At 41.0% G+C, this 12,246-nt stretch overlaps 1 protein-coding gene across 1 annotated transcript in view; it reads left to right on the top strand.

Annotated features, from left to right (window-relative positions):
• The window catches only part of megf10 (multiple EGF-like-domains 10), a 60,791-nt gene that overhangs the window by 11,967 nt on the left and 36,578 nt on the right, over window positions 1-12,246 (top strand). Inside the window, exons 2-5 of the mRNA XM_085794163.1 lie at window positions 1,318-1,453; window positions 4,704-4,805; window positions 6,375-6,475; window positions 10,503-10,595. Of these exons, the coding sequence (XP_085650289.1) occupies window positions 1,335-1,453; window positions 4,704-4,805; window positions 6,375-6,475; window positions 10,503-10,595 (415 nt within the window). The 5' untranslated portion in view covers window positions 1,318-1,334. The remainder of the gene's footprint in view (window positions 1-1,317; window positions 1,454-4,703; window positions 4,806-6,374; window positions 6,476-10,502; window positions 10,596-12,246) is intronic.

Below are 12,246 nucleotides of genomic sequence, written 5' to 3'. Positions count from 1 at the left end.
GCCACGAGCTGCTCAGAGCTACGCTACAGAGGCTAATGGGATTTTTTGGTTTCCCTCATCAAACTCATCAAATACACAATCCAACAACTCCAAAACACTCTGATTAAGCAACAAACATTATTTTTAACTGGTTGTTTTACAGTGTAGTTGGACTTGGACACTGTCTACTCACTTAGCTTCATATTGAAAAGGAAATCAGATGAAACACAAGGGGCACACAGGAACGTTTCATTAGTGATGTAGTCACTATGAGACTCATGGTGTCTGACCATCGCTAGGTGCTGATTTTGATGCTATATAATCTGCACCATTGCTGTGCAGCATGTGAAGTGCAGAGATTCCTGATAATCAAGGTCCTCCTCCAGGTCTGGATGGCTCGATAGCCGAGTCATTAGGACCACAACACTTCAGTATTAAATTTCTGTTGTGACTCCCAGTGGTGGTCTGCACGGTTTATTTTGATAGCTCTTGGTCTGAGAAGACGCAATGGTCTGGATGGTAGATAAAGCAGGAGAGGGTATCTTTTAGAATAATGACTTAACCTGCATTCTCTTCTATTTAAAACACCCACTCTCCAGTCTCTGTGTGCGATGTGCTGAAAGAGATTTCAAGTGGTAAACATAAGCCAAAGTTAGTTCAGGCAGGCGGTGCCAGACCGTAACATTTGCAGAGTCAACTCACTCAACACAGACCCAACACACCCTTCTGATTATGGTGATGTATTGATGCTGCCGCCGCTGCTGCTTCTCAAAACTCAACTTGTTAGTGAAACCCACAAAGAAACCATTGCATCTTATCTGATTTCTAGCATTAGATAACCAATAACCATAGTTCACATTCATCTTTCAAATCTGAGCCCCCTGAACTGCTCCTGCCAGAGAGCAGAATTGCAGATTGCATTTAAATCTTTTGGTCTTAGAACCGGTTTTGACTTGGAACACTTGCTGAAAGTCGAGTAGAAATTGATACATCAGTAATTCAAAACTGTATCCCATTATAAAAACACACAAAGACACAAAGTTTGGGTTAATCTGAGCCAAATGCTCAGGGTGTATACCACATGGAGCATTTGCTGCACTCCCTGCTTTTATGTCGGTTTCCACGGAATGAAAATTAAATTAGATTTTTAGGCTGCCCCCCCCCAAAAAAATCACTTATGGTTTGATTTATTTCAAAATAATGAGAGAGAGATCTGATTGAGTTAGTGACTTTGACCTCTCTTTTTTAAATGGATTCATTTTTATTCTTTTCTATCACTATCCTGTAAGATTGAAACCCTCTGACTTGTGTCCTCTCCTCACCCCTCCCTGTGTGAAGGTGCAGTTCTGACTGAGATGGCTCTGTTACTGCACGGCCACAGGACTCTTCTCCTGGCCGTGGCCTTCTGTTTCCTGCCCTTCATCGCTTCCTCCCTCAACCTGGAGGATCCCAACGTCTGCAGCCACTGGGAGAGGTCAGTCAACAATTTCTTGCTATCATGTTCTTTTACAGGGACCTGCTTCACAAAGACAGTTTCACGCTGCCGCCCATTTGGGTTGTCACGGGAACAAATTCTACAGGTCAAACACTGGAGAAGGAGATCAAACCATATGAGGGAACCACAGGCCACACTCGGGCCAACATTTCTGTGTGAAATAACACTGCCCTCTCATTAATGTTAATGGAAGCAGTCCGTTAGCGTAGCAGGGCTGCTGAGGTAAAGGGCTCCTTTCAACCAACTTTTCCTGTAGCACAACATGAAGTATAGTAAGATGCTGCATGGGCTTGTAACATGAATACAAAATGCAATGAAATCAAGAGCAAAAATAGTTGCTGCTGTGAAAAAGGGGATAGAAATAGAAGCAAAACAAAAAGGATGCTTTCAAATCTGGGAGTAAAAAAAATCAGTTTGAAGCTGAACCGACATATTTGATCTGTTAAGAGTAACACTGACTATGTGACAATTGCAAAAAACAATACAAATGACTCATTTAAACAACATGCAGTCATTAAAGCCTGTTGCCTTGGCTCCCTGCTTTAGCATGAAAGTAGAGTCACACTTCATTTAATTGGTTTATAAAACAAAAATAAACACTTTTTGTAGAGGGAATAGGAATGTCCTTGGAAGAAAACCTCTACTTAACACCAACTAAACTGTTCATTTATTATTCACTTGTTATTGGAAACTTTATTTAACATGTATCTATTAATTTAATTTATAACTCCTTCTATGATTTAGGCTTGTATTATTGTACCAATTGATTTCTTGTTTCCCCTCTAATCAGAACCAGGTTATATTCTTATTTCCAGTAAATCTGTTGAACACAATAAAGAATTTTCACACACATAAAATAATGCTTCACAAATGTTTGTTGAATCAAAACCATGTGCTCTGGGCTGTTTGGTGAACTATTAGATAAAAGTGAAAATTTTCTCGACTTGAAACGCACATTAACACACACACGCACACTGTATGAGAATGGAGACATCTGTACGCATAAGTATTTCTCACACACATACCTGCATATCACTATTTTTGTGGGGACCTGTTAATGACACAGCTTCCACATCAACTCAGGGTCCTGCATTTTGGTCCCCATAAATCTCCAAGGCCCCAAGTAATAGTGGGGCCCTGATTTTTTTTTAAATAACACACACATACAAATACTCACTTCAGACAGAGATGTGTTTCAGAATCCTGTGGGATGAACATGCATTTGAAAACTTTATAATTTACTGTAATATCAGACTCGTTTTTAAATGTCTTCATAACTGTGTATCACCCCTGTTTTCTGCACTGATAAAAAGACGCTGTAGCTCAAGCCGAGTAAACACACGAGCCTCCCACAATGGCGACTGCATTGTTCCCAAGTGTACAACATCATTTGGACAGTCCGCCTTCTCAATAAAACTTATGGAACACTATACCCACTCACCTGAAACTGGAGACTGATACAAACTCGTTTGATAGAGGATTAAAAGCGTGGTTAAAAGCAAAACAACAATGCCCACATGCATAAATATGGACTTTTTCACTGTTGCTATTTTTACTGTTACGTTCATGATTTCTGTTTGCTCAATCTCCTCTCGTTGATCTTGTGCTGTGTATTTTTTAGTATGCTACTGTCATGATGTAGCGTCACGCACTTGGTTTTATCTTATACTGTTAATAATATGTTCTGTGCTTTTTGAATTGCCGCCTATGGACTGGTGTTGAAAATTAGCACTTGTGCTAAACACACCCAAGCAAAGCATCTGTTCTGTCCACTGGAACAGTCTCAATGTATTTGTGATATCATATCAAATAAATAAACATAAGTATAAGCACACACACACACTAACACAGATCCTGATCCTTATATCTTTTATTTGTATTTTTGTTTTATTTTTTTTTATTTTTTTTATTTAAGGAGGACAATGCACATTAATGGACATAATGAAATGTAAAAGTGCCAGTCGAGGGGTTAGAACCAAAAGGGCGTAAGTGACATTTTGGGCGAAAATGAGTTCTATATATCAAAAGAAAGGTCTTAATGAGCTCTATCCAATGATGCCAAAATGACCCATCTGAGATCAAACTGTATTGAATAAAGCAACAAAACAATAAAGACCTAACTCAAAAATGTCAGTAATGTTTGGAGCCAGAAGAAAAATACATCTAAATACATGTCGGACCCACATGTTGGTTCAGAGCCAGAAGGGCGTAAGCGTAGTTGTTGCCCTTAAACAGCATTCAAAATGGCTGAGAAAACTGCAGACATGGAACTGTCTGAGGCAGAAAAGATTTTGATGAATATTATGAAACAAACTGATGAATCCTATATTAAAGAAGTTAAAGATGAGTCAGAGTTGTTTTTGAATGTATGCCCTCACAAGAGTGATTACAGTAAGACAGAATCATGCCTTGAGAGCCTTACTGGGGTCATCCCTATGTTCCCCAGCTCCTATGTACCTGTTTTGTGTGTGACTGGGGAACATAGAACCCTTTCATAGAAAAAGGGTCCTATGTTCCCCGCTTTTCCCCAAAAAGACCAGGGCAACATGCCATTTTTTGTCCCATACCTGCAGTGGAGTTGTGACTTTGCAGATTTTTGCCTATTTTTGAGTGAGAAGTTGAGTTGTGACTTTGAGTGAGAAGTGTATTTGTCCCATTGGTTGGGTTTAGGCAATAAAGACAGGAGTTGGTTAAGTTTAGTACAGTAAAAAGACCAGGTAGAGGCTAGACAGGCCAGATAGATGGATAGAGTCCAGATAAGTAGAGAGAGTCCATCGACCAGCAACCGCGGGGAACATAGGACCCTTTTAGAATAATTAATGAATGAGTTACATGACAATTAATTACTTATTCAAGTGTTAATTATTCAATCAGTTCAATGCATTGTTCAGCAGATACGCCCAATATGTCCTAGAAGACTTGAAAATGTTTGGTGCCAAAAAGGCGTATGTGACGTTTTTGACATATTTTTTTGATTTTAAAATGTTTAAGAACATGTTCATTGTGTTAATATGTCAAAAGTTTATTACATAAATACTCATTCATATAAGCATCTCTGTGGTTGCAATGTTGTGGTTTAAGGTTAATGAATACAGTTGATTGAAGTCTGGTCAAAATTTTGTTTTGCCTCTCCTGTAAAGTTTGTCAAATGTCACTTACGCCCTTTTGGTTCTAAGCCCTCGCAGTGTTATCTGATGTGTCTCTCCTCTGTCTCTTCCTGTGGTTTCAGTTACTCGGTGACCGTGCAGGAGTCGTACGCTCATCCGTTCGATCAGGTTTATTACACCAGCTGCACAGACATCCTCAACTGGTTCAAGTGCACCAGACACAGGTAAGGACGGCACCAAACAAGAACCTGTGTGTATGGGTGAAGAGGGTGGGCGGTCGGCCTGCTTTGGTCTCTGTAGTGCACTGGCACGCTTCCCTCATCTGTTAACCAAACCAGGCCACAGTGTTTCCACCTCCTCCTTCTCCTCCGTGGCTTGAAGCTGCTTGAGTTCCTTTATTTTTGTCAAGCTTATGTCATTGTGGCGTCAGTCTACACTAGCAACTACATGATCACAAAGTAAGGACAAACAAAATCTATTTATTGCAACTTAGAAATTAGAAGTCTGACAGAAATTGTTATCACAAAGTCCACTGACTTCTTTTTTCTTGAGCATCCAGGCCACAGAAATGAGGTTTAAACAGAAGACTTCAAAGTCACTACAAACACTTCTCTTCCAGCTGCAGAGAGAATGGCCAAGTAACCAGTAGCATGACATTCGCACAGTTTCTTATATAAATTCCTTCAAATGCAATTCACAGTCAGTCAGTTCTGTTTCACTGGTGCAGTAGACCTGCTTAAATAGCATTACAGCTACAGAACGCATGGATCATCACAGCAGCTTTTAACAGTGGATATCACACAAATTGACATCTGTGTTAAAAGCCAGCGTTAATAGATCCATATGCGTTTACCGCAACTATGACAACGCCTGAAAACCATGGAAACGTAAACGTAAAATTCCACCAAACCGGCAAACCGGAAGCCAGTTTTGACCATAGATGACGTTCGGAAACTTGTGGATAGGCTTCTCATACGTATATAATAAGAATTGTTCTGGTCTGACAGGGTTGTCATCAGAACAGAGTTAAAGGGAAAGTTCGACATTTTGGCAAATTGGCCCATAGTCTTGGGAGTAGGTTTGTAACCTTTAATTGTTGGTGCAATCTATTTTTAGAACGGCGGAGCAGAGCCGTGAGCTGCTCAGAGCTACACTACGGAGGCTAATGGAATTTCTTGGTTTCCCTCATCAAACTCATCAATTCAACAACTCCAAAACACTCTTGTGGACAAGTTGTGACCTGCACATTCACCACGCTATGAGATAATAATGGAACATTACGAGACAGAGTTGTTTTCAAGGCAAATGCAGAGACTGCTTGCTGAAAAACTGCCCCTGACGGGAACATGAATCAGCAGTTTTGCATGAATTTACCTCGAAAACAACGTCTCATAACGTTCCATTATTATCTCAGAGCGTGGTGAATGTGCAGGTCACAACTTGTCCACGAGAGCTTTTTTGGAGTTGTTGGATTGTGTATGAGTTTGATGAGGGAAACCATGTAATTCCATGAGCCTCCGTAGTAGCTCTGAGCAGCTCGCGGCTCTGCTCCGCCGTTCTAAAAATATATTGCACCGACAATTAAAGGTAACAAACCTATTCCTAAAACTATAGGGATTGTGGCAATGGGCCAATTTGGCAAAATGTTGAACCATCCCTTTAAATGATTAATTCCTCCTGGCTCCATATGCAGAGAACTTACTCCACATTTTATACCACACAATGAAATGATCAATGAAAGTTAATTACATGGTGTGAATATGTGTGTGATCTCACTTCCTGTCTGTGTGTAGGGTGAGCTATCGGACAGCATATCGCAGAGGTGAGAAAACCATGTACCGCAGGAAGTCCCAGTGCTGTCCAGGCTTTGACGAGGACGGAGAGATCTGTGCTCGTGAGTACCTTGATGTTGAATATGTTGAACGTCCTTATATTACTCTTCAAAGATGTATTTAGATAACCAAAATTATCTCTGTGTAGTTCTACATTTAGTGGCAATGGGTCAGTTTGCCAATCAGAAGAGTGCATTCTCCAAACCTCTCTCCTGATTGGCTGACCGTTTTCTGAGTAAACCAATGAAAATATCAAATTCTATATTTATTTAACTGTCAGACACCCAGAGAAACCAAATCCTGCAGTGTTGGATGGACGTTCAGTGGGTTTAGGCCATGGCTGAGGACAGTGACTGCTTTATTGTTGTGACATCACAGAGTTACAGGAAGTCCTGACGGTTGGTTTAAACCTCAGTTTCATAGAGGCTGTGTGCGTTTCTTTTTTTTTTTAAGTATATTTTTGGGGCATTTTATGCCTTTTATTGGATAGTGCAGTTGAGAGAGACAGGAAATGGGGAGGCAGAGAGAGGGGGAATGATATGCAGTAAAGGGGATATGTGATGTGGGATTCGAACCGGGGCCAACTGCAGCAAGGACCATAGCCTCTGCATATGAGGTGCCTGCTCAACCCACTGCGACACACGGCACCCCTGTGTGCATTTCTATGTGGACTAAGGCTTTAACACTTTCACAATATAAAACCTATATTCCCGCTTCATAATCAAAGCACACATGCACACCTACCTTTGTATGGGACCCTTAAACCATAGCACTATAATTACATGTCCTGCATGAATGGTTTTATTTTGTTGGTATTTCATCAATCAGGCATCCTATAGTATTAATGTTATGAATGCAAGAAAACTCTTCACAACTCAACAATCTAAATTCATTAAAATCAAAACATAGTATGCTCAACCTTGATCAGCTCTCAGGTGTAGTGTAAAAAGTAAAAGTTTGTCATGTTGTGACTTGGACAGTGTAAGGAAAATAAAATAATACATAATATAATGCAACATATAAAGGGATATCCCAACATTTTGACAAATTTGCCCATTGCCATAATCCCTAAGTAGGTTTGTTACCTTTAATTGTCAGTGCAAGCTATTTTTAGATCGCTGGAGCAGGGAAGTTAGCTACACTACGGAGGCTAAATGAATTTCTTACAATCGAAATGCTCCAAAATGCTCTTGTGGACAAGTTGTGACCTACACATTCACCGCGCTATAAAATATAATAATAAAAAATAATATAATGTAATGTTACGAGACAAAGTTGTTTTCGAGGTAAATGCAAAGCCAGTGTCGTACCGAAATGAGAGTGCTTGCCAAAGAACTGCCCCCGATGGGAATGCACATCAGCGGCGATGAGGGAAACCAAGAAATCCCATTGGCCTCCGTAGCGCAGCTCTGAGCAGCTCGCAGCTCTGCTCCGCCGTTCTAAAAATAGCTTGCAGCAACAATTAAAGGTAACAAGCCTACTTCTAAAACTATAGGGATATAAAATAGGCCAATTTGCCAAAATGTTGGAGTATCTCTTTAATATATGAAGATGCTGTTGAGCACAGTGCAACTGAATCACTATCACAAGCTGAAAAAACACAACCTTTAGGGTCTCCGTGTATTTTTATTATAGTGACCTTACTGGCTACTGTGCTAGCCCCCCACCCTCCCTCCCCTCCCCTCGCCCCTTGCTCCCTCCCTCTCTGTGGCCAGCAGGCGGTGACAGGTGTGAAGCCACAGTGGCAAAAACAACAACTGGTGTTCAGAGGAGAGAGTAAAAAGAAAGCATTATGTGAGCACACAGTGTCAGTGGTTGGTGAGAGAAGAAAGTCATAGTATGTGTGTGTTTTTGGAGGAGACGGGAGGCCGCGGTTTGATGCAAGGCAGGCAGGGGATGTGATATTGTGCCCCGGGAGTTCAGAGGGGAATTTATTTTGGTGTGAAAAGACTCTGTTGTGTAAGCAGCTATCACATGCTGCAGTGGCAGTCTCCCTGAGCTCCTCAACAAAGCAGCGCAGCGAGGATCCACCACATCCTCACACCACACAGCATGTCAGAGACCAGATTGCATTAAGGTTACATTTATTAGATTTAGTTTGGATGCAGCCGGAGTGGCCTTGTTAATGAAATGAGTTTGTTAATGACTCATCAGAGATTTAGTGAGACCATACTGAAAATAGCAGCTGGTGCCAAAGGAAGTTACTGCTTCTTGCTATTGTTCTTTTACAGAAATGAATGTTATTAAATCACATTTTCCCTTTTTAGTGCACAAAGTTCATATTTTTCTACTAACAGAGGATCAACACTGTGAAAGAAATTTGTCGTGATGAACCCATAGACCTAGACTGGTCGCTGGTCGCTTCAGCCTGTTGCTGCAACACATCAACATTGCCTCGTATTTGACAGGTCTAGACTGTCATATAGACAAATATGGGAAGAGGGATACATTTTTTTCTGGATGTATAGCTCTTTAATATTTATATTTTTCATAACAGTTTTCAGTAAGTCGTCTCTCTGATCTATGTGAAAGTGAGGTGCCCAGATATATCCTGGTGTGTGTGTGGAAGAGTGGGAATCAGAGGTACACAAGTATAATGTCTGACTTCTCTCTCACCTCTCACATCAAAAATAGATTGAAGTGGGTGTAAATGTTGGGTCAGAGGTGAAAAAGAAAGGGAGAGACAGAGAGAGTAAGGGAGGGGAGGGAGGGAGGGGGGGGGGGGCATTTAGCAGTTGAATATCCAAATATTTTTCTTCAAGCTGCAGGAGACCAAACCAGAATCTAAAGGAAAGTAAACATCATTTGCACATGAATCTTTTCCAAACATGATGAACATCCAGTTGCAGAAACAATAATCAAAGACAAGAATCAGACTTGAATGTGTAGAAGAGCAGGAGGCATTGGCTGCTGTTGTTATTTTCTGTCCTTGCTTTTCTTTACTTACATCAATGTTGAACAGTTTAATTGAGTTGCTTGAGGTGAGGTTATCAATCTACACTGTTAAACTTTACGTCCCTAACCTTTCCTGCTGTGCCGTCCTCTCAGTAATTGCTGAGCTGAAAGTTGAAGTTCTTTCTCATATGTCAGATCTGTTGTTTGCAGTTGATCTGAGGATCGGACAGCAAGGGGCCAAAAAACAGAAACAACTGATGAATATAGCCTAATAATGCTTAACACAAGTAATCCAATAAAAAAAAATATCTAAAAAAGAGGAAGTCATGAGATTGAGAAGAAGATTCGGTATCTGGGCACAATCACTGAGCAGACTCTAACCTTTAATGAGAACACAGAGGGCATTTTAAGGAGACAAGCAACAATTGTTCCCAATCAGGAAGTGGTGTTTGCCAACACACACTTGAAATGACACACCGAGGGCATCAGCCTGGTTCAGCAGCTTGAGTGGAGAGAGCAAAAAATAAATAAATCATGCTCTCCAGAATTGGTATAATTGGTAATATATTTGACAGTGCTGTTGACAGGAAGGCTAAACCTCACACCCACTGAACTGCTTCCGTCTGGTCATTGATTCAGGACCGCGAGGACCAGCTGGAGAATATAAGATGTCTTTTGTTCCTTATGGTATACACAGGCACTGAACACAACATGAGCGCCAGAGACCAATTGTTACTATCTTGTTATTTAATAAGAATTTATCTTTATTTATTTACTGTACCCACCTGCTGCTATACCTGCTTATTTGTACCGATTTGGACATATTGCATGTGGATTATATTTTTTATTGTACTTTCTTTGGAAGAAACCAAAGATAAAACAGCAAACTCAATCATCACTGTTTTACAGAAGTTTTACTCATATTTATGTATCTCACTATTATTTTAATCATAGTGGACTTATCCTTTTCTTTTCTATATTGGCACTTGAGGAGTAAGTGGAGTCTTTAAACACGGAAGTCCAAAGTCTTAACTCTTGTAATTCAAGTCAGATCCCAGTGTGTACAGCTCTGTTAAAGCCGAGGTGATTTCCTCCTACATATCTAATACTAATGCAGATGTCTTCTTTAGGAGTGTCTGTCTGTGAGCGACTGTACTTATCAGCGGCCTGTCTTCCTGTCTCCTCTCTGTCCAGCTCACTGTGCGGAGAGCTGTGTTCACGGCCGTTGCATGGCTCCCAACACCTGCCACTGTGAACCGGGCTGGGGGGGCTCCAACTGCTCCAGCGGTAAGTCCTCCAGCTGTTGCTGTCTGTGAGCGGTCACGTCTTTTTTGTGTGAGTGTGACTCCGGTTCTCTGTGAAAGCACTCAAGAGGAAAAACAGACTGTTGTATCGTCTTACTGGCTGAACCACAGCAACACCAGCAGTGAGAAACACCACACACCAGAGAAACGCTCCGTTCTCATGGCCGGGCTTTTACATGTTTGTCAGATGTTTTCTCTGTCCAAACACGAGATGCTCTGTAACTTCACTACATTTCTGTGTATTAAAGGGATAGTTCAACATTTTTGGCAAATTGGCCCATTGCCATAGTCTTAGAAGTAGGTTTGTTACCCTTTTTTTTTTCTTTCTTTTTTTTAATTATTATTATTAGGTACTACAGTTACAGGACAGATGGGGAAAAACACGAATATAGAGGGACATAGAAAACAACTTATTACAAGGATTGACAAGACAACTTAGACAAAATAACAAAGACAACGGCTGTGGTGTTTGTGGTGCTGTACAGTACATATATTGTGGTGGAAGATGCATATGTATGTGAGTATGTGTGTGTGTGTTTATATGTATGTGTGTTGTTCTTTGTGTGCCTGAGGTTAAATTGGAATGACTGAATTACTGTTAATTGTCGGTGCAAGCTGTTTTTAGAATGGCAGAGCAGAGCCGCGAGCTGCTCAGAGCTAAGCTACAGAGGCTAATGGAGTTTCTTGGTTTCCCTCATCAAACTCATCAAATACACAATCCAACAACTCCAAAACGCTCTGGTGGACAAGTTGTGACCTGCACATTCACCACGCTATGAGATAATAACAGAACATTACGAGACGGAGTTGTTTTCAAGGGAAATACAGAGACTGCTTGCTGAAAAACTGTTCCCGACGGGAACGTGCATCAGCGGTTTTGCATGAACTCAAAAATGGTCTGATATTATCTCATAGCGTGGTGAATGCGCAGGTCACAACATGTCCATGAGAGTGTTTTAAAGTTGTTGGATTGTGTATTTGATGAGTTTGATGAGGGAAACCAAGAAATCCCATGAGCCTCCGTAGCGTAGCTCTGAGCAGCTCGCGGCTCTGCTCCGCTGTTCTAGAAACAGCTTGCACCGACAATTAAAGGTAACAAACCTATTCCTAAAACACTATCCCTTTAACAAAATACATCAACATTGTGAATGCTGATTGTCCTGAACGTGGTCCTGACCCCAGCAGCAGCAGCTGCCGTTCTGTGCTTTCTTCACTGTGGTCTGGCTGAGCCCAACAGACCCTCACTTCAGGCTGATGTTACTCTCCAATTGAATTAGTCTCCACAGAAGCTTATCTAGAGGTCTGTCCTTCGTGGAGACATCAGCATGATCTATGACACCCTCACACAGTCTCTACTGTTGTTACCATCAGCCACTATCTGTCACTTTGGACCATTTGCAAGGGGCTCCTTCATTTTCATTATGGGATGACAGAGTATCCACAGCTTCAGAGGTTGTAGTTTCAGAGAACTTCCTCATCTTAATGGTGTAAATGCAATTGAGATTTCAACCATTATAGAAATGCATGGTGAAAAAAGAAAAGAAAAATAGACCTCAAGGATTAACTTGAAGTGGCTGATTTCCAATCACTAGACATGTAAAAGCCAATGAACCAAGTAAAACATGCATAGAATA

This window comes from Trachurus japonicus, chromosome 12, assembly GCF_045865225.1.
Source record: "Trachurus japonicus isolate A0001 chromosome 12, Traja_1.0".
Taxonomy (NCBI): domain Eukaryota; kingdom Metazoa; phylum Chordata; class Actinopteri; order Carangiformes; family Carangidae; genus Trachurus; species Trachurus japonicus.
The sequence above is the reverse complement of the archived record's forward strand: the minus strand, read 5'-3'. Positions and strand labels throughout refer to the sequence as shown.